The sequence below is a fragment of the Elgaria multicarinata genome, chromosome 5 (assembly GCF_023053635.1).
Source record: "Elgaria multicarinata webbii isolate HBS135686 ecotype San Diego chromosome 5, rElgMul1.1.pri, whole genome shotgun sequence".
NCBI classification, from domain to species: domain Eukaryota; kingdom Metazoa; phylum Chordata; class Lepidosauria; order Squamata; family Anguidae; genus Elgaria; species Elgaria multicarinata.
In genome coordinates, this window is record NC_086175.1 from 89536980 (window position 1) to 89560252 (window position 23273).

The window sequence follows — 23273 nt, forward strand, 5'->3', positions numbered from 1 at the left end:
GGCGGCAAACCTGGCGGGGCAATTTCCAGCAGGTAGCCGTGAGAAGGCTCTTAACAGCAAACGCGCACGCGCACAAGTTCTGTGGCATCTCAGAAACTTAAGGGGTTTCTCTCTTGGACTGTCTGGCCTAGAAAAACGGGGAAGCAGGATAGAGGTGCTCAATACTACGCACAGTGTGGAGAAAGTGGATAATACTCTCCTATAATATTAGACACCAAAGGGGTCATTGCAAGGAAATGAATGGTTGGAGATTCAGGAAAGACAAAAGGAAGTACTCATGCATACTGCACATAGTTAAACTATGGATTTCACTAGCACAAGATGTAGGGATGGCCACCGATTTGGATTAGACGAATCATACAGGATAAGGCTATCAATAGCTACTAGTCCTGATGGCTAAATGCGATCTCCAGTATAAGAGGCAGTATGACTATGTACACCAGTTGTGGGGGAATGTGGGTGGGTGGGAGGGTGCTGTTGCATAGGGAGCTGGTTGGCCGTATTTATTTATTTTTGCATTTATATCCTGCCTTTTTTCCTCCAAGGAACCCCGGGGTGGCTTACATAGTCCTGGTCCTCTCCATTTTATCCTCACAACAACAACCCTGTGAGGTAGGTTGGGCTGACAGTCTGTGACTGGCCCAAAGTCACCCAGTGGGTTTCCGTGGCCAAGTGGGGACTAGAAAGTGGATCCCCCAACTCCCAGTCCAACACTTTAGCCACTACACCACACTGGCTCTCCGTGTTGTGAACAGAATGCTAGACTAAATAGACCTTTATTTATTTATTTATTGCCTTTTTATACCGCCCAATAGCCAAAACTCTGATTCAGCATGTCTCTTATGTTCTTATCTCATTTCATTTATTATATTTCTGTACCACCCAGCAGCCAAAATTCTCTGAGTGGGTTACAAAGATTAAAGCCATAAAAATACAAAATAATAACAATGTAAAACTGTTAACATACAAAAATGTAAAAACAACTTTAAACAATCAACAAACATTCCAGGAGCCATTAAATTATATTAACCTATGCTGTCAAATGCCTGGAAGTAGAGGAAATTCTTGACCTGGTGCTGAAAAGATAACAATTTTGATGCAGGCAGACCACACTGGGAAGAGCATTGGGGGTGGGGCAAGAATGTCTCCCTCTTCAAACTCCATTTAGAGGAGACACTTGGAAGAGGTCTCATATGATGAATGGAGTGTATGGGTAGGCTTACAGGTTATTTATTGTGGTTCTGGTCACTTAAGACTTTTGTATATTGTTTATTCTTTTCCCAAATGTTTGTGAGGATGAATCAGGCTTGCACTAACACCTTGATACAATCTGAGGACATTGCATCTGCACTACCATCAGATGCCAACATGAAGAATTCAGATTGAACTGTCAGAACTTTACAGAATTGGTTCACTTTAATTGCTCTTTGTCTTTACACAAAATAAGAAAGCATTATTGTCTCAATAGAGTGGGGGAGTTACTTGGAGATCAGAGCCAAAAATTAGGCTTTTGAATTTAAATACTAGTAGTAATTTCCTACTTCTTTCCCCTATGTCCAATGAAAATTGAGAATCACAACCGCTCTGAACTTGTTTGTATACATTTTATAAATCATAACACAAATTCACTGTCACTTTTAATACCTAATCTGGGTTGTATTCTGTTTTCAGAGCTGTCCTGGTAACCATTCTTGAAATATTTATTTCTGTTGTAATATAAGTTTGTTGTTCTTTGCACAGTAGAATGAATAGACACACACACTCACTAGCAGAAAGCCTTGGATTTATAGGATTCCTGAATGGAAAATTTTATCAGGGAAGAAAAGGAAAGTTGTTGCTATATTATTTGATTCGGTATATCATTATTTATCTGCATGAGACTTTAAACATACAAGCTAACAACTGCTCTGCCCTAAATCCATAAAGTAAAAAATGGTGTTTTGGGTGAGAAGCAGTTGGAAAGGGAAGACTGTGAAACCGGAACAAGCAAAGTCATTTGGCAACAATCCATGTGGAGCTGCTGCTGAAGGGGAAATGCATACAAACCTCTTGCATAAATGGAAGTGCCATCCACTTGCACAAGGGTTTCTCTGGATCCATTGCCTAGAGTGTCTAAAATAGGTCATATGTAGAAGTAATATCTGTTTAGGAAATTCATGTGTAAAGCCTCTCCTGCTGACTTTACATGAAAGTACCACATATATATCTAGTTTTCTGGACAGCATTCTAAAGAGGATCCATAAATTTTCCAGGAAATAAGCCCATTGAGAACAGCAGGACTTACTTCTGACTAAACATGTTGCATGGCTCTTTGTCTGAGTAGTTAGTAGGAATATGCAAATATTGTGCTTTCAGTCTTATGCTGATAATATAACATCTAAGCATGAATTGAAACAGACATCCACCAGGAATAAAAAAAATGAGATAAATTTGCACACTGAAGATATAGTTATTCTAAATGCATTTTTGAAATTGCCTTTCCATCGTTCTAAAATTTTATTTTCTGAATATCATCATTCTATATGCTGAGTGAACTAAACATAATGTGAATTGAAATAATCCCAAATAGTTACACATTGATAGTGTTTATGAATATAGTGCGTTTCTGTGAAATTCCAAAATGTTTTGGCTTGTAGAGAAATATTATTTTTTTTCCCCAAGTAGCACATTACCAATGAAAATAACAGTAATTGACATTTGTGGTGTGTGTTCATGGTAGCTTTTCCATTTTTATCAAAGTCATCAACTTGATTCACCTACGTAAGTGAACATGACTATGGTTTACAACCACTAAGTTCATATAAATTGATGTCAGACCATTTTGTCTTACTTAATTCAATGAGACTTACTCTCAGGTAAGTCTATACAGGATTGCAGCCTTTTATTATGTGTTTCATTATTGTACGCCACCTTGGGAGAGCTTCTGCCCTAAAAGGCGGCCAAGAAATATTTAAATTAATTAACTAGTTTGTGGATTAGTTTGCTTATATAATCTGTTCACCATAACCCCTCCTTTGGCAATAGTACCTGTGTACACCATAAACTCTTTATCACCAAGCTACAATCCCCTACCCTTCATGAAGTAAAGCTGCTGAAGGGACTAGCATTTTTATTTATGTGCCTGTTTTTTATCAAACAAAGAAGAGCTCACATTGGGATTATTCTCTGCCGTGACTCTGAAAGGCAGCTTTGTCTGTGAACAGCAAAACTGTCACTTTTCCAGCATCAAATATCATGGTCTGTTTTAAAGTGCAAAACTGCATGTTCAGTAAAATAGTGAATGATGCGAGACAGGGATCTTCTACAGGCCTTTTATAAAATCACTTTACAGCCTATGCCACTCACCTGCTAAACTGAGTGAAATAAATGAGCCAACAAAGCTTCACAGTTTCAGAAGGATAGGTGCAGGGGCTGTAATTAGAAACTACAACTGCCACTGCCAATCACAAAACTAAACTCCTTCCTTTTCCTCCCCTCTCTCCCCAGCATATAAATTTTCTTTATATGGAGATGTCGGAGAGAAATGTATCAATTTTTGGAGACTGCATCCCTCCAAATCCTTACTTTTCAGGAGTGTTTGTTTAGATTTGGTCTGGTTCAGAGGAGTCCCATTTGATTTGGACATCTCCTGAATCTGTCTGAATCAGCCTGATTCGGTTTAGGGTTCAGCTGAATCCATCTGTTTATTGAATTCCATGGGACTTACACCCAGGTCCATGGAAATAGAATGGCAGCCTAAATGGCAGATTTGTCCTATCTCCCTAACGATGCCATGTCAGGCCACATTATGCAACATCAAATGTCAACATTCTTTTAAAAATACATCTTGGATTTTCTTGTGGAGGAGAACCAATATCCTGAGGGGAAAAAGTGAGCCACACTACTTTATTTTAGGGGAATAATAGTGTTTGGCAAGTAGCAACTGATAATGACCACCTGTCCACAGACACAAGATGAGCATGATCTACCAGATTATTCAGACTCAATTTAAAGGATGTGTTGATGATGATGATGATAATGATGATATATCATTGTCCTAGTACTAGTGTAAAGCCCTTGTTGCCATAGCCACTGGGAGTCCTCACTTTTTCTTTTTTGCCCCTCAGTTCCCTCACCCAGAGTGGCTTATGAATAATGAAAATGTAAATGATGCATAGTGGATCCCCCCTCCAAAATTTGCATGTGGCACAGCCCTGTACCCTCCTTCACACTCCAATTGACTGCCTCTGTCTGCTCCACCCTCTCCTCTGGCAATGATAGCCTAACTGTGCGGCTGTGCCTGGGGCCTGCACTGATTGGCTGAGCAGGGCTGTCCGTCATCCTGCTGGCAGAGGACCTGCCCTCCCTGTTTGGTGCAGAGAAAATTTATTGCTATTAAAGCTCGAGCTTTGAACTTTTTCAAACTTTCAAAAATTTCTAAATGTCTACACTGCTCAAGCTTCAGTTTAAAACTAAAATGAGCAAAATCGGTCTTGTAGATCTCAAGTAAAAAGTCTTACACTACCATATATATATGTGTGTGTGTGTTTATTTATTTATTTACATTGATGCTTAATATCTAAGGGTGCAATCTTATGCCCTTCAAAAGAGCACTTGGATGTCCAAATAGCCTATATTCTGCAGACAAGCAAAGGGATGGAGGGGCGGGACAGGGATTGCAACACAGTACCCCCCTCCCAAAATCCTAGAAGTATCTACCACCTCAGGAGGGGGACTCTGAAAAATCCTATTGTCCCTGGGACACTCTCCCAAGACCATAGGATTGTTCCAAAAACGTTTTATTTTAGTAATATCAAATATAGACAGTTGTATTATCCATGAGGGTGGATAGAGCCGTGTGGTTTTTCTCTATTCACTTCACAATTCCTGCCCCAACACTTTCATTTCAGTTCAATCTTTATTCATGATCTTCACCAAACAATTTGCAAAAGACAAATTACAAAAAAAAAAAAACACCCACAATTGAAACCATATAAAAACATTATAAATGATTAAAAATGAAGAATGAACATGTAAAACACACAAAAACAAAAATACCGTATTCTATAATTAATTAACTTTCTCTTAAGTTTTGCACCAAGATAGTGAATATGCTTACTGAAAACCTTTGAATTACAAATTGTCAATGATCATGCAGTTTCCTTATTTTCAGGTCAATATTATTTCCCAAAATTATTCCAGGGGTGGAGCTTGTCACCTGGACCAAGTTTTCTTCTGTATTTCATATCATTTTCTTCCTTTCTCTAGTCTCTGCATAGACCAGTCTTAATATTTGTATTCAATATTATGGCGAACCATTTTTGTCATCTGCAAGAAATTAAAATGTCATCTGCCCTGCTTTCTAAGCCTTCAGAGGTATGTATTAGAGGCAAGATGCTATAGTAAATAGAACCTTGGTCCATTTCAGATGGCCTCTTTTTATATTTTTATGTTTTTTAAATGTGACCGAAGTTCCAAGTTTCATTTAAACAAAACTTCAAAAAAAACAGATTTATTATTTACACAACAGCGCACTTTCCCTCCCCTTCCCTATTATGAAAGTCTCCTTCCATATTTTCATAACGTAATACTCAGCCACCATGCTGGATCAGGGCAGCTATTTAAACAAACCCCCAAACTGTGCTGAGCAGCATAAGACAGTAAGTGATTCCCCTCCTCCATCCAAATAGCACACAATTGAAACTATAAAGGATGATGTCTATAGGGGAACAGAATACATCGGAATTTGGTTAGGATTAAAGGCCTGATCCCATACCATGGGAATGAATACGGAGAGAAATCCCTGACTTCAGTTGACCTCTGAATTAGGTGCTAACAGCCTTCAATCTTATGAAAAATTCTATGGGCCCGTTCTGGGTGTGTTGGCAGTTCATGCTAAAGGGATTTTCTGAAATGGATTACACCTCCCATTGCAGCAAGCCCTTTGCATTGTTTCAAACTGGAGAGAATTTGCTGAGCTATTGAGGATTGAAAAAACAGAGCCAATGAAAGTGCCTACCTGCACATTTCTGTTATTAGTCTCCACCCTCTTAAACATATTTGACTTGCAACACACATGCAAGCTGCATTCTGCCCAAGCCTAGGAGAGATTTTTATTTTTATTTTTAGTACTCAGGTTTGAATGCAGTGGACATTTTCATCATTAAAACAACAACAATAACAAAGTAGCCATGTTGGTCAATAAGGGGGGGAAAACTATCAAATCCACAGTATGGCAACCCCTTTACTAGGACTTATTATTGCTTGTACATCATTTTATGACATTGTGGCTGTTCATAATAAAGGTATTGCCCAGCTGTGTACTTTGTAACATTAGAGATGTACACCTTCTTTAACGAAACAGACTTTTTTTTTAAAAAAAAAAAAAGTATTTCTTTGGAGATTACAGAGAAACTGGTGGGTTTCGTTACCAAATATACTTGCTGCCTTGCTACATTACTGCTGAGCTTCCCAGAGCATCTGATGACAGCCTCTGTTGAAGACCCTGTACTGAACTATATGAGCCCTTTATCAGCAAGACCATTCTTACATTCCTGTCTCTGCACTGTGGTTTAGAATAGAGACAGATCTATCCAGGATATATCCAACCGGCTTCATTCTGCAGCGGTCCTATGCAAGCCCAGGCTTTCAAAACCACTAGGAAGTAATGACTGGGAGAACAGAGCAAGGCCATGCAGTCTGCGCAGAAGGAGTTGCTACCAGCACTTCAGCAGAGCACATAGGTACCAAGCAAAAAGCATAGGAAGATATAATCTGGGAGTACCTTTAGTACCAAAATAAATACTTTCATTTACTCCTTTATTCAAAATTGGCTAGAAATAATCCAGTTTATCCATCAGCTAAATTATAACAAAAAAATAGCATTACCATCAAATGACACAATCCGGATCTGTTAAAAGAAATAATTATTTTGCCTTTGACCTCAATAGGGCATGACTATAGCTGCTGACAGTAATGTAATATACAATACACAATGGTGATATACATCGACAATGGGCATGTCTATACCTACAGGTGTAGAAGGAGGGAGGGGGGATGATCCCGGACTTACCTGCTTCTGGGATCATCCCAGGGTGTCTACGCGGATGCGCAACATCCCAGAAGGGAAGAGGTACGCTGTGCCCATCACGCCTGCCATTTTTTTAAAAAAAAACCAGACAGGAGCTTGAGTGCACTTGTGCTCCAGCGAAAAAGTAAGTTAAAAAAAATCCCCAACCCCGCTCCCCACCCCACCCTTGATGTCCCAGGACTCCCCGGCCTGTCTCCTTACCTCTGCTGACCCCCGCTACTCGTGGGCAGGAGGGAAGAAGCCAGGACAGGCGCCCACACCACCCACAGTCCTTGGGATCGTCCTGGGACGGGGGGGAGTGTGTGCAGATATCCCGGGGAAATGGAGGGATCCTCCCTACCTGCTCTCGGAATCCCCAGCCATCATATGAACGCACAGGGATGGTCCCTGGGAAAAAGACTGGTGTAGACATGCCCAATGCCACCCCAACCCCCATTTCTAATGCTACCTTTGGGGTGTAAGCTGAGACCGTGCTTCTTCAGAAACTAGAGCAGCACAATGGAGGGGAAGACTCAGAGCCATGGCGTGGGCTTTTGCCATGTAGCTAGGCCTTCCGGTGCTACTCACGCAGTGTAGAAAGGTGCCACAATGAATGAGGGATGGGCAAGGACCCAGGGTTCAAATCTTACCCTCCTGGGGCCCGAATCCAGCCCTCCTCAGTTCCCCTAACCCTACCCTCTTTCCCACAAAACTTTAGTGCAGTTTTAAGAGGTTGAAGTGCTTCCCTGAAGGCTTAGTTGCTGGCAATAAGCTTTAAACTAAAATATGCTGGAATTCTTTGTATTTGCCCCCCCTTTTGCCCTCTGTTCCCGCCCACCACTGGAATGCAGCCCTCAAGAGCTTCCCCAAAATTAAATTTGGTCCTTCAGCTGAAGAAGGTTTCCCACCTCTGGACTACATTGTACAGGACACTAGCGATGGATTAATCTTGTCATGTTTTGCTTTCTCCAACATTCAAATTATTTTAATCTCAAATTCATTCTCTCCCATTTTTATGAAGAAATTAGCGGAGTTTGGTAAGTTCTTATCAAAAAAGAAACTGAATCTCTCACCCATCAGCGCTGGCCATATTCAATAGGTACGGCTATTCCCAGCATGGAGAGGTCAATGTTGTACCTGTCTGCCTTGTAGCTCTTAAAGATGAGCACCGTGTCTGAAAAAAAGAGGTGGCAAACCTAATTCTGCACTGCAAATATGGCTGAATGCACAGGGATTCAAACCCAGACTGTTAAGAGCAAAGCACTCAAAGACCTCTGCCCAGATGGGCAAGTTTGTCAGTTTTGCTTTCTCCCACATGTGACTTTTTTAAAAAAAAGATCTCAAGCTCTTTCCATCCTGTTTATGAAGACATTGGCAGATTCTAGTGCATTCTTATCGAAAAACCAACCAAACACAATTCTCATCCAGCCCTAGCAACATCTCCCAGATTGTAAAAGTAGCATAAGAAAGGTTCCAGGGAAATAAATCAGTAGTGGGGACCAGTTCATATTCTTAACAATTGGTCTATGTGATGCGTTCCGCTCATTCCCGTAGAAAGAAACAAAGGTGTGATCTGATTTTTCATCAGACTTCCCCCAAAATGATGTTTGTTATCTCAGCAGAAAGTTTCTCTGATGACACAATCACAGAGATGCTTTCTAGGAAGCCTCGGTTGTGTCTGTGGAGGAGTCAGGCGTCACACGTTAGGTTCTCTGCATCTATTGGCTGGGATGTATTACATGGGCAAAATGTTAAGTGCATGAACTAAACCTGGGAAGAAGAGGGAAATATAAGTAAACCACATATCCCTCCATAAGTAAACATTGCCACTTTTGTTCTTTCCCAGACAGATAGTTCGATCCAATGGTGCAGCTACAGCTGGACTTTGGGGCCAAAGTTCAGGGCCCCACAGACTAGGTGGGCCCCAAATGATCACCTAGAAAGCAGCAGGTGATGAGGGCCACAGAACAAACTCCATTTTATTCCTGTAATCACGGTGGTGCTATCATTTAAGTGAGTTTAAAATTCTAAACTGTAACTGCACATGCTCAGAGATGTTCTTTTTTCCCTTAACTACAGTTGACAGACAGTAATGCTGTTCTAACTTCTTAGGAACGTTAGTTGCAAAGCATGGAATGGGTGTGTGTGGGGAGAAGATAAATGTTGTGTGTTTCATAACTGAAGTCATAACATGGCTGTCTAAAGGGTCCCCCCTCAAGATGGTTAAGTCCAAGGACTTAAATTACCTAGCTGCCCAACTGGTTGGATTTTATTTAACCACGTTAATTTCCAATAGCCCTTTTTGTGAGGTAACTAACTGAAGCTCAAGGCCAGTAAGGGAGGAAGAACCAAGTTTGTTACACCAAAGGTGAACACAGGATGAAGAAAGAAATACCCAAGCTGTCAGTTTATCAGTATCTATGATGATCAAATGAAGAAATATACTTTCCATACTCCTGGAGAAAAAAAGGAATATATAAAGAGGTGTGATCACAATTGCTACATTTGTTTTCCCCATTGCTTTAGGGAGGTTTCCCCCCCCTTGTATTTCAATACTGTATATAGTGCATTTACTTTACAGTAGTGAGGCATCTGCATTTGAAGGAAGGATTGTTTCCTTAAATGGTTAACACCGCTCCAGTTGCAGAGCAAACAAGGATTGACAAGACAATTAGCTTTTATAGCACATTTCCAGCCAAAAACATCGATAGGAAACAAGATTAAAACGACTGGTTTAGCACTTTGTTTAAGACATCTGAGATATATTATGTGTGTGGCTTGTTCAGGGCCACTCAAGCCAATACCCTCATACAGTCAGATCATCTGACCGGGCCCGGCTGCTGGCTTTGCTTAACCTGCTAAGGGGTCTTGTGTCAGCTGTAAGATCAGAAGATGGTAGGGGCAAGTCCTCTCCTGGTGGCTCTAGCTCTTGTTCCTCCCCCACAAGCTTCTCTTCAACTTTTTCTTCTGCTTTCTCTGTCAGCTGTTCCACCCTCGATTCTGGTGCCTCCTCTGCCATTTCTTGTTCCAGCTCCTCTCCCACTTCCGTTTTTTCCTCATCCTGTTCATCCATGTGGGCATAGGATGGCAATTGCTCATCAAAGGCCCTGGAGAGGTCTTTCAGGCGTTCCATGCTGATCTTCTCCTCAAAGTCATTGAAAGAGGGGGGAATGGGCGTGGCTTCTACTCCCACTTCTGTCAAAGGGAAGTAGTGGAATGCTGGCTTCTCCTCCTCCAGCAACTTGTAGCCTTTGACCTTTTGGATGGATGAAACAGCAATCGAGTGGAGGGGCTTCTCCGGGGTCTCTGCAGGCGGTTGTTCTGCCGATCTCTTGAAAGCATGCAGTATCTTCTTAAGGCCCAAGTGGCTGACTTCCACAAGATTGAGGAAGAGGGACACTGATGCCACAGCCAACATAAACATGATGAAAACAGTCTTTTCAGTAGGCCTGGACACGAAACAGTCAACAAGGTTGGGGCAAGGCCACCTGCCACAGCGGTAAAGGGGAAGAATTCGGAAGCCATATAGGAAGTACTGGCCCACAATGAAGCCCACCTCAAAGAGGGTTTTGAAAAAGATGTGACAGATGTAGGTTCTAAGAAGTGTTCCCTCGAGGCGGAACTTCTTGGTTCCCTTGGGGCTTGTTTCCTTGATGGATATTGGGTCTGTATTATGGGGTGAATTTTCTTCACCTCGCTGAGCCCGCTCTGACTCTTCCCGTTCTTTCCGTTTCTCTTCCATCCTTACATGGTGCGCGGCATGGCCCAAATAAACCAGGGAGGGTGTGGAGACAAAGATGATCTGCAGGACCCAGAGACGGATGTGGGAGATGGGGAAGGCCTCGTCATAGCAGACGTTCTCACAGCCCGGCTGTTGGGTATTGCACACAAAGTCTGACTGTTCATCTCCCCATACAAACTCTGCGGCCGTCCCTAGGATCAGGATTCGGAAAATGAAGAGAACTGTAAGCCAGACTCTCCCGATGACAGTGGAGTGTTCATTTACCTCTTCTAAAATGTTCCCCAAGAAACTCCAGTCACCCATTTCTGGCTGCTAAAAAGAAAGACAATGGTTAAGTAATATAATATTAAAAGGTTTAAATCTATGCTACGTACGTCTCTCCTGTCTCTTCAAATCTTCCATCAATCTTTGCGGCAGGGTCTTGCTATTTACTGTTTTACTCTGTACAGCACCATGTACATTGATGGTGCTATATAAATAAATAATAATAATAATAATAAAAGGTTTAAATCTATGCTACGTAAGTCTCTCCTGTCTCTTCAAATCTTCCATCAATCTGCTCAAAGAGGTGGTTTGTACAGTTGCAGAGTTAGCCATTAGAGACTTGGTGGTTCATCAGACAAGCATTTTATCACATGCTCGCTACTGGCCATACACAGTTTTTCGCACATCCTTTAGATGACATTCACCTCCCACACACCTCCCACTCCTTGCCTTTTTTCCGTCACAAAATACACCCCTTTTAATCTGACCTTTTTAGGAAACAGAATGTGCTGCCATTTCCTGCTGTGTACAGGAAAAAAGGTGCGATAAAACCAGCCCCTGAATGGGCCACTTGGTCTTTGTTTACTTCCTCCTTCTTCTCCGGAGAGAAAGAGGAAGTATTGTGGGACAGGAGCAGGTTGGAGAAGCAACGGTAGAGAAACGCAATCCCTCCCATTCTGATGGTGCCATTGTTATAGGACAAGTGGTATCCCATGAAAGTTAATAGCATAAATTGTATTGACCTCGGTGATTCTGGATTGCACACTTTAATCCTGAGCAAGCTGCTGCAGGTGAATAGTACCCTCAGCATAGCAGTTGATGCAAAGCTATTCAGCTCTTCTCCATTAGACACTGAAAAATCATCTGAAATTTGATCCACAATTGTTTCCACTTAGGGGATTACTTTTACAGCCTTTACAGTTCCATGCAGCAGAACTGCAGTGTGTCACATTATTATTATTATTATTATTATTATTATTATTATTATTATTATTATTTTATTATTATTTCTTACCCGCCTCTCCCTTTGGATCAAGGTGGGGAACAACATTCTAACTGCACTGTGACACAGGAATGTCAATGGGTTATGTGAACTTCTGCTCCTTTGCACCAGTGTTGGGAAGAACCTTCCCTGTGATCCTATGAGCTTCTGCCTGAGCACCAGAATTCTACAAGAATCCTAACCATATATTGCCGTTTAGCAGTTTGTAATTGCAGCACTGTGTGTCATCACAGTGATTCCTTAGCAATGCATTTAAACATTTGTCATACTTACTCTCTGAAAGATCAACTCCACTTCTCACAGTGTGCAGAGATTTATAATGTGATGAACTTCTCCATTTTAAATGTACATGTCGAATGGGTAACATTTGTAAGCTGTCATTTCATAGCACGTGTAATTTGAAGAGCCAGATAAGTTTAGATTTTCGATATGGCTATATATATTCTGTATGTTTTCTGTGTGCATTATCAATATGTGCATTTGCAAAGCATTATCAATACATTATGCACAGTCATATAGCATTCCTCTTTAACAGTCACTCCCACCTCAAGGTATGCATCCACAATGCAAATTCAATTGCCAATTCAGAATCAAATGAGAGCATAAACAGATATCTTTCATTTTCCCCTCTGATAATCTATTATAGCAACATCTGGTAGCAAATGACTTCATCAATTTTATCTTGAGTAATGGCATATCCACACACCACAAGTCTGTAGCTGAAGGAAACAAAACAATCCATGGTTTGCATTGTTTCCTGTAAATTTTGTATAAGCAATTTTTTACATTTAGATAAAACCTCAAAATGTACTCTGTAATAGGATCACAACATTCAAAAATATTTATTCAGTCTCTTTTTTAACAGCCTCTGCATCAATGAGTAGAATACATATTTTTTTCAATGCATTCCCTGCCTCTTGTGTTCTTTTAAAAACTTGCAATGCCTTTGGCAACTCACTGTGAAGCATTCTTGTTGAGAAAAATCCTATGCTGTCTCTAATGCCTATAGCTTGTCTAGTATCTAGGTATGCAAATCAATCATCATGCAAGAATAAAAAAAAGACTAAACATTCCAGTTCGTTGTTCTTCAGCAGCACCCTTTTAGCGATGGTAAGGGTGTAACTGAAAAAAACCTGTTGTTTTCCCCAAAATTCAGTCCACACTTCTTTCACGCAATGGCCTCCATTGAGGATGCACAAGTCCTACTGAAAGTCAGTGGGATTTCTGAATAAATGTAAATAAAAATTGTGCCTGTCCAAAATGCCAGTCCAGGCAATGTGCAAGCTTTCATTCCACCCCCAGAGATGCACATGTGAAACAGGATGCTGTGGTTGTTTTTACCAACATGTTTGTAAACGTTAGGTGCATGCCGGTAAAATGGCCATGGCTCCAGGAGGCATACGGGTCTCTCTGGAGCACCATACAGAAAAAAGAGGAGCAGGCAAAGCTGTCCCCTGAGATGCTGACATCCCCATATTCCAAGTGCTGTGCTTTCAACCACCTAGGAGGAAAAGAAAAATCTATATAAATCAATGTCATCAAGCAAGCAACTTGCCACAGTGAAAGGATCCGCTGGAGATATACGCTTCCCTCCTCGCTCAGCACTCCACAGCAAAAAAGTGAACTTTAGCTTCTCCCTGCTCTAAAAGTCCCAACCTTGTCGCACGACTGAGCAGATGTGACTGGATCAGCACTGATGGGTGGGCTTTAGTTGCCCTGCAGTATATAAGCTCCAAGCCAGACATCTTTAGAAAGTGAATGACATTTGGTGACATGGAGAACAATGCAGGGGGGGGAGAAAAAAAAGTGAGAGACACAGAATGGGGGTGGGAGTGTATGCGTACTGAATAGGAGCAAAGAGAACTAGGGATGAGCAACAGGCACTAATTGTATCATGCAAGCAAAGCTGTGGTTTGCAGAGCACGACCTACATTGAAGCATCCACTTATGTACACAACTAAACCATCTTAGGCTTTGTCTAAGGCTTCCATACGGTGGCCTTTACTGAAGATGCACAAGTCCTACTGAAAGTCAGTAAGATTTGTGAATAAATGAAAATTGTGCCTATCCAAATTGCTTGTCCTAAGTCAAGCAATGTGCAATCTTGGGTGCTTTCATCCCACCCTGAGAGATGCCCTTGTGAGACAATGTCTGTTCAATGTTGTTATGGTGGATCAAGTCTGATGGAAATGTTTTGTACCTATATTGTCTGCACTATAGACAACTGCTGTGGATGTCATATATCTTGACTTCAGCAAAGCTTTTGACAAAGTACCACATGACATTCTGATTAACAAACTAGCTAAAAGTGGGCTAGATGGAACAACTATTAGGTGGATCCACAGTTGGCTACAGAATCGGACTCAAAGAGTACTTATCAATGGAACCTTCTCAAACTGGGGAGAGGCAACGAGTGGGGTGCCGCAGGGCTCAGTCCTGGGCCCAGTGCTCTTCAACATTTTTATTAATGATTTGGACGAAGAGGTGCAGGGAACACTGATCAAATTTGCAGATGACACAAAATTGGGTGGGATAGCTAATACCCTGGAAGACAGAAACAAACTTCAAAGTGATCTTGATAGGCTGGAGTGCTGGGCTGAAAACAACAGAATGAAATTTAATAGGGATAAATGCCAAGTTCTACATTTAGGGAATAGAAACCAAAGGCACAGTTACAAGATGGGGGACACTTGGCTCAGCAATACTACAAACGAGAAAGATCTTGGAATTGTTGTAGATCACAAGCTGAATATGAGCCAACAGTGCGATATGGCTGCAAGAAAGGCAAATGCTATTTTGGGCTGCATTAATAGAAGTATAGCTTCCAAATCACGTGAGGTACTGGTTCCTCTCTATTCGGCCCTGGTTAGGCCTCATCTAGAGTATTGCGTCCAGTTCTGGGCTCCACAATTCAAGAAGGACGCAGACAAGCCGGAGCGTGTTCAGAAGAGGGCAACCAGGATGATCAGAGGTCTAGAAACAAAGCCCTATGAAGAGAGACTGAAAGAACTGGGCATGTTTAGCCTGGAGAAGAGAAGATTGAGGGGAGACATGATAGCACTCTTCAAATACTTAAAAGGTTGTCACACAGAGGAGGGCCAGGATCTCTTCTCGATCCTCCCAGAGTGCAGGACACGGAATAACGGGCTCAAGTTAAAGGAAGCCAGATTCCGGCTGGACATCAGGAAAAACATCCTGACTGTTAGAGCAGTGCAACGGTGGAATCTGCTACCTAGGGAGGTTGTGGGCTCTCCCACACTAGAGGCATTCAAGACGCAGCTGGACTATCATCTGTCAGGGATGCTTTAGGGTGGATTCCTGCATTGAGCAGGGGGTTGGACTCGATGGCCTTGTAGGCCCCTTCCAACTCTGCTATTCTATGATTCTATGATTCTATGGACATTTGAGAAATTGTGGAGATCCTAAGAGTCTATACATATCATGGTCTTATCAAACATTCCACCACACACCTTAGCACACATCTGAATATATTGTGTAATAAAGTCCTTCTTACCACTTAGGATGATCCGGGTGACGGCTGGTGTAGTTTGGCCATCCGTATGCTTTGGGACCCCAAGTGGGGTGGATTTGGCCTCCAGATCTGAAGTTCTGAACCCCTGCTATTAAGGTTCCCCTGGCTATTTCTTCTTTATATCTGGAGATTCTAGAAGTTTCAGCCATATAGAAGAATAAAAGCCTTTGGCTCTTAATTCCCTCTGCCAGGCAACACCAGACCAATAAAGTCTGATGCCACCTGGTCAGGAGATGGAAGGGGGGATCTAAGCCAGAGAACCTGTGGAGGAAGCTGACAGTATGACCCAGCCCTATGGTGTTGCTTGAGGATGATATCATGTTCTCCGGCTTTGATCCTCCCTCTGGCTCAAAGGGGCAGGAGATTTCATTTAGTAACCCACCATCTGATACTCCAGAACCTTCTAGAACAGAGGACATTGCTTTACCAGACACCTCAGATGGCACCCCTCCAATGCAATCCTCATCACCATATGAACCAGTACTGCAGAATTGGATAATGGCCCTTTAAGAGTAGACAGTTTCTCAGAGGGGGTGGAGTTAAGAGCAGGTTCAGAGCAGCAAGCTTGCATAAGACTTCTGCTTGTTGCTGAGACAACAGGTCCTCCTGAGTGAGTTTTGGCCAATATAGATCTGTCCACAACCACTACCCTCTTTGCTCACCAGACTTGATTCTGCCTCACCCTTCTAGTAAATGCAGCTACTTTGGATTGGCTCTCCTGGGAACCTTGAGCTGAGGCTGACAGGACAGGTGGTGGCTGTATCCTTTTATGGTGTAGCGTTGTGTGTGTTAAAAATGTCATGCTATGACAGCAATGAGCATGTAATACATGCACACTAGTGTGTGACATGATAGAAGTGATAACATTAACTATATTATAGAGAATGTGAAAAGGAGATGTTTTTCTCCTTTTCTCAATATACATGGTTATGATCAAAGTGTTCAAAATTATGCACAATGTGGAGAAAGTGGATTATAATTTCCCATAATATTAGAACCTGGGGTCATTCCATGAAGCTGATTGGTGGGAGATGTAGGACAAATAAAAGGAAGTACTTCTTCACACAGTGCATAGTTAAATTATGGAATTTGCTGTGATAAGATGTAGTGATGGCCACCAATTTGGATAACTTTAAACTTGGATTAGACAGATTTATGAAGAATAAGGCTACCCATACATGATCAAAGAATGTATGCCTCTCACTGCCGACACAAGTGGGAGGGTGCTATTATGCTCATGTCATGATTGGAGGCCCTCCATACGTATCTGGTTGGTCACTGTGGGAACAGAATGGGAAATTAGACAGGGCTTTGATTGGATCTAGCTGGGCTCTTCTTACAGTTCTATGTACTCCCTTTCCCTTGCTGTGATACAGGGAACTCAAGCTTCCCTTACCTCCCACCTTTTTCTTGCAACCCATTGCCTGGAATGGCAGGCAGGAGAACATGTGGTGGCTTTTTGTTTTAAGAGGATTTCTAACACAATAGCGTCCGGGTAAGGCTGGGGCATTTGATTGAACGGCGCCGTTCATGCATGATGGAGCATTCTATCAGATAGACAGAGCACAATCCCAGATAGCTGGACTGGACAGCCCCATAACAAAGTTATCATCTCTTGATCTGCTTATCTCGAAATCAGCTTCCATGTTTCCTGCTAATGTGCTGGACATAGCAAACGTACAGGCTATCCGCGAAATATTAACACTAGACAACAAGGAGTTCCCTACAAGAAAATCTATTATAAATTACTTTAAATTCCTGATTTGCTTTAAATTCCTAATTTGTGTTTTAATGTCTTGAATTACCATTGGTTTTAACAAAGGTGTTATAATAACTATAACACATACAAAATGCTATCTTGTCCCTGACTTCTGATTAACAGCTTAAATTCTGTGCAGCTGTACAATTCTTTAGAAAACCTTTGAACATGTATAGAATGTTGTACGTCTAGAGGGGTGAGAGAATATGGTTACAATATTGTGATGATGCTAGATGTTAGGCATGTGCTCCGGTCCGATTAGAACCGGAGAATCAGAAGCAAATTGGCCTGCTCTGCCTTGCCCAGAGGTGGAGTAGAAGCGGACCGCGGGCCCCTAGAAGCAAGGCGAAGAGAAGCGCCCATTTTCGGAGCAATCCTCTTTCCGCGGACCGATCCGATCGCCATTTTGAAACATTTTGCCCATAGGATTGCATTGAGGAAAAGAAAAGGGGATAACTGTGTTGTTTTTGAAGCTATCTTTCTGAAATTTCTTGTGCTTAGAGAGTCATGGCTGGGGGTAATTTTGAGCCTACTCTCAGCTCTCTGCGTGGTGCGGTTTGCTTGCTAGAATTTTTAAAAAAGTAGGGTAAAGGCGGGAAAAAGATTACCTTTTCGATTGCTGAGGGGCAGAATCAACTCCCGGTCATGATCACATGATCCCAAAAGTTGGAGGAGGGGATAGGCAAAACGAGTAACTTGGGATTCTGGGAACTTCTCTTTCTTAGTCTGAACGGACTTTTCCCAGTGTTTTTTAAAACAGTAGCCTCACCAAATGCACAAACACAACCTGAAATCATATACTAAGCCAATAATAAGAGATAGAAAAAACACAGCACTGCTACCCACCCTAACTTTGGGGAACAACTGAATAGATGTGGTGCAAGGGGATGAGCTCCCCTAGGGCATGTGGACGTGCCCTCACTTTCCTGTACTTGGAGGGCCATCAGAGCCCTCCAAAGAGTAACCCAGTGAAGCAATGCCTATCATGAGTTGAAGTGAACGTTTGCTTCTTAAAGACTTGTACCTAGACAGGACCAGTCAAATTGGCAGATTCTTCCCCATTTGGGCACGCCCACACACACACACACCCTCTTACTGGTAAAAGAGAGATATAGCCTTTTTTAAAAAGTTCTTCTTGTTGTTTATTCAGCAACACTGCTGCTTTTAATTCCACCCCTCCTTTGTTTATTTATTTATTTATTTATTTATTCCATTTTATATGCATTACTGGCTTATCCTTCCTTGGCTCACTTCCTTATGACCCCAGAAATGTCTGCTGCCTGCCTGCCTTCCCTCCCTCCTCCCCTGCCCGCCTCGCAGGGATGGTTTGTGTCTGGCTTTGACTCAGGGGAGAAGTCCTTCCTGCGCTCAATTAGACTTTTGGAAGTTCCAAATCCATTTTTCAAGTGTGGAAGAAGATTCATATTTAGGTTGATCTCTACTCCCCAATTCATGGCATCTTGGGATTTCCTTTGAAATGGCCCCATTGAGCTGTCTTCAGGTTTAAACTCCGCCAAAAATCAGGGGATGATGGGATTGCCTTGTACCTTGGCATGATTGTGGGTCTAGATGACATCTGTGAGTGTGCCCACTTCCCTTTTTTTATCTGTCCAAATGTCAGAGAACAGTCCATGTCTGCAAATGGGGTGCCTGATTTTCATAAATTCCCCAAAAATCAGGGGATGATGGGACTGCCTTGAGTCTTGGCGTGCATGTGTATCCCTGGATAAACTATCATGGTGGTGAATTTGAGGTTTCTAACTTGCAAATTGACAGAGCTATCGAAAGGGGTGTGAATGGGGTGCCCGATTTTCATAAATTCCCCAAAAATCAGGGGATGATGGGACTGCCTGGAGTCTTGGTGTGCATGTGTATCCCTGGATAAGCTATCATGGTGGTGAGTTTGAGGTTTCTAACGTGCAAATTGACAGAGCTATCGAAAGGGGTGTGAATGGGGTGCCCGATTTTCAAAAATTCCCCAAAAACCACGGGATGATGGGATTGCCTTGAGTCTTGGCGTGCGTGTGTATACATCCATGAGGTGTCATGGTGCCAAACTTGAGGTTTCTAACTTTAACAGAAAAAAAGTTGTATACTTTTTTAGCTTAATGCAAGCCTGGGGGGGGGGGGGGAAACGGAGCTCCGAGCCGGATCCGGATCTCCGCAGTGGAGTGGACATAGGCGGAGCGGGGGCGGAGCGGCCCGATCCACAAATCGCAGATCTGGAAGAGAAGTGGAGCGGGGGGTCCGTGCACACCCCTACTAGATGTCATAACTGCCAATGTTCCCCTATCAGGGTCTAGATAGCAATGCCATGGTTCATGAGCTTGTTGGCTCCATTTCATGCCTCCCAATGCATCCTGATCCTCACATGACAACAAGTTTCTTGTATTCATCTCTCTTATTTTCCTAAAAGACATAAACTATTACTCCTCTATCCTCCTGAACAGTAGAAGCACAGGCATCAAAGAAGTATTGGGAAGGTAATCTCCCACCCACCACCAGCAGGTGCATCATACATACTGCCCATCCTAAGTTTTAACATCACTTAGAATCTTTATGTGGTAAAGCAAACAGGGCCAGTCTTTCCATTAGGCAAAGTGAGATGGTTGCCTCGGGCAGCACATGCTGGGGTGGGGGCTGGGATCAATGGTGGTTACCGCCTAGCTATTCCTGCAGAGTCCCCAGAATATTCCCATTCTCCTGAGCCAGTGCCCTAGCAGATGCTTGGTTATTGCTGGCCTAGACTAGCTAGTTGATTGTCTCCTGTAGTCACTCTCTTGTAACATGTCACAGAGTGCCTTTCTCTATGAGGCATTTATTGTGCACTTATGACGCCTCCGTCACTGTAGTTTGCAGGTACTTTACTTGATGTCCTATGTCCTAATCCTCCAGGGCCTCTCCCATTCTTTGTAATCATTTTAGTGTTGTTGTTGTTGTTGTTGTTGTTGTTGAAAGTCTGGTATATCAGGGAACGATGGAATGAAACCCTAGTGTAGTTGTGCAATTCCACTATTCCACAGCACTATCTAGAGGTTATGTAATGGAACAGATGAAAAGACAGAGAAGAAAAAATGTGGGTGAAAACATGTAGAGGATCCATTCTTAACCCCATAAAGAATATGAAATGTTTGGGGGCCAAACCCTGGTAAGTCTTGAAGATATATCACTCCATCTGTTTGAGAGACTCTTCTGTCTTAAGGATTGTATTGTCTAGTGGGTAAAGCCAAGTTACTATATTCTTTTCTCCCTATCTTCCACTTCCTGCCCTTAACACAATAACACTTTATAAGTAGGCTTTGATTGAAATGTTTATGTCCATTAGTTCAGTTACAAAGCATTGACTTTTAAAAATAGGGTCTAAAAACAGAAGCACAAGTTGTGACACCAGACTGAACATTTGAAAGAAGCCAATAATTCTTTGGGGACATGATATCAATATAATGTAAGACAAAGCAACATGGTGGGGCGATGTGGTAGAGACTTCTCTTGTATTCAAATGAAGGAGTCAAAATTGCCCTGAATGTTTAGAATGGAGTTCTAAACATTCAGAGCATGATGTTTATGTTGGCTGGGGATGTTGAGAGTTGTAGTCCAAGACTTGGAGGGCCCCAGGTTGGGGAAGGCTCTTTTAGTGAAGTTGCCTAATTCAGTCTGGTTTTGTTCACAAAAGGCTTGAAACCTCAGACGTGGGCCATCATCATGGACATGAACAAGTGAAGTCGAATTCAGCGAAAGCGTCCTCTTATCAAGATATCTTTTCTGTTTTTGAAGTTTATATAACTATCCATCTTATGTTATTTTAATCATGGACACACATTCCCGAAGAAGGACTTCATAAGCTTTACAAACTTTTAAAGTTCATAAAAAGCTAGTCACTCCAATAAAAGCTTTTCATTTTATTTTATTGATATATACTTTATAACAAAATAAATAAATATATCTCCTTTGGATACTGGCTAAGGGTGGAGAGATTAACTTTTATTTGATTTATTTTTGGAGCAAGTTATCTGTACTGTAAATCACTAAGGGCTTTTGTGGTGAAGGTGATGGTGATGAATCCTGTTTTCCATTAGCTGAGCGGCTTTGATGAGCAGATTTTATGCCTAAGGAAGGACTAGGCCTTAAGAAGAAAGGAGAATAGATCTGAAAAAGTGCAGCAAGCCAGCGGGCGCTGGGGGAGTTAGGAAAGGAGGGTCGGAACTTGGGAATTGTCTACCAAAATAAGAAGAGAAGAATGTGAGAGGAATGTGTTTGAGATGGGGTGGGGGGAACCTGTGAGAGACAGTAGAGATAAGGAATCACATATTGCTCTGAAGTAATGAGATAAATGTTTGTGAGCAGGACTCTGGCATAATCATTTACCACAAGAGGGTGCTGCATTCTCACAATAGTAGCCTTAGGATATTGGATGTACCTTAAATAATTTCTGTAGTCCCTATTCATCTCAATGTAAGTGCTTCCGGAGGACACTTTTATCCTGCAAATGCCCATGTTATGGGGGTGGGGGTGGGGTGGTCCAGGACATCTTCCACTTGTAATCCCCCCATGTTTCTCCATCATTTCTTCCATCTTTTTTCTTTCCACAACAAATCTATTAAGGAGGGAAAGATGGAATATCTACAGGGTGCTTTTTGTTCGGTAGCACTAGGGAGCTTTTACTCCAGTTCTACTCCACTCCCAAGTTGATCGTGTCAGATGATGCATACCCCTGTCTGTAGGTAGTGTGTTGTTTCTTGCCCCAAGTCTGTTTTCCCCCCTCAAACTCATTTTGTGATGGATTTTCCCATTACACATTATGGCTGTGTAACCGATTCTGTGAAATTTCAGGGCAGGATATCACACGTTCAGTCCTGCCCATGTGTCATGGTGGGTGTCGCTTTGCAACTGCTTCAAAGCACCCCACCCCGTGTGCGTGTTTTACTGTTACCCAGTCTACTCCCCCCACAAACTATATAAAAATACCAAAATAAATCTCTATCATTCCATTTCAATCTTTATCTTACATTTCATCCTCTGTTATATTGTACCCCTCCACTAAAATATATATTAAAAATACATAAAAGTAATAATCCATTGTGAGTTCTGTGTTGTGTTTTCTACAGTCTGTCTAGTTTGAGTGTGTGTTGCAGCACATTTTTTTTTTCAAAACTCATGCAAAAGCAGCACACATTTTTTCCTGATTAATAAAGGCTTATTAGTCCATCCTGAGGCATGCAATGGGTGCTGCTGCTGCTGCTGCTGGCTCTAGCTGTGTTGGGAGAGGGAGAGGTATTTGTCCTAGTTTTCACCCACCCACCCACCCAAAATTAGGCGCACCCTTTTCTCTGCTGCTGATTCTGCTGCTGCCACCGCCGCTACTGCTGCTGGTGGTCCTTCTGAGGTGCAGGAGAAGAAGGCTGATGTGGAGGTTCCTGGCACCTCCAAAATACCCCTCACCACATCTGTGGTGCCAGAACTGCCCATTTAAAACATTTCTACCCTCCTTTTACAGCAAAAGCCCTCCCAAAGTGGCTTATAAAATATCAGTTTGTAAACCGCCCAGAGAGCTTCGGCTATGGGGTGGTATATAAATGTAACAAACAAATAAAATAAATAAATAAATAAATAAATCAGTTGACAATTAAGCTTCAGGAGAGCACAGGGGCTGTCTCTTCTAAAGTTCCATTCACAGACATTTTTCCTAAATCCTTCCTTTCAGCCAACGTCAATTTTTTAGGAAATAAAGATTGGTCGCCATTGGCCACGACAGTGGGAGGGGGTGGTACAATGAGCCGAATGGCCACTGGACTGCCCCCGCAGGCCAGCGGAGTAGGGTATTTAAAGATATAAGGTAAAACACACACACAATTGGAGTGAGGAGACGACTCCTCCCTCCATGACTGTTTTCTCCCCCCTCCATGACTGTGGGGCAGAAGGAGGGGG

General features: G+C 42.3%; 1 protein-coding gene across 1 annotated transcript; it reads right to left on the reverse strand.

Moving 5' to 3' along the window:
• Positions 1-9854: 9854 nt before the first annotated feature.
• Positions 9855-13036, reverse strand: GJA8 (gap junction protein alpha 8). Its single transcript, XM_063127598.1, has 2 exons — positions 13016-13036; positions 9855-11099 (listed from the first exon to the last, which is right to left on the reverse strand). Exon 2 carries the CDS (start codon positions 11091-11093, stop codon positions 9855-9857), a length of 1239 nt encoding a protein of 412 aa, XP_062983668.1. The 5' UTR covers positions 11094-11099; positions 13016-13036.
• Between the last annotated feature and the right edge of the window lie 10237 nt (positions 13037-23273).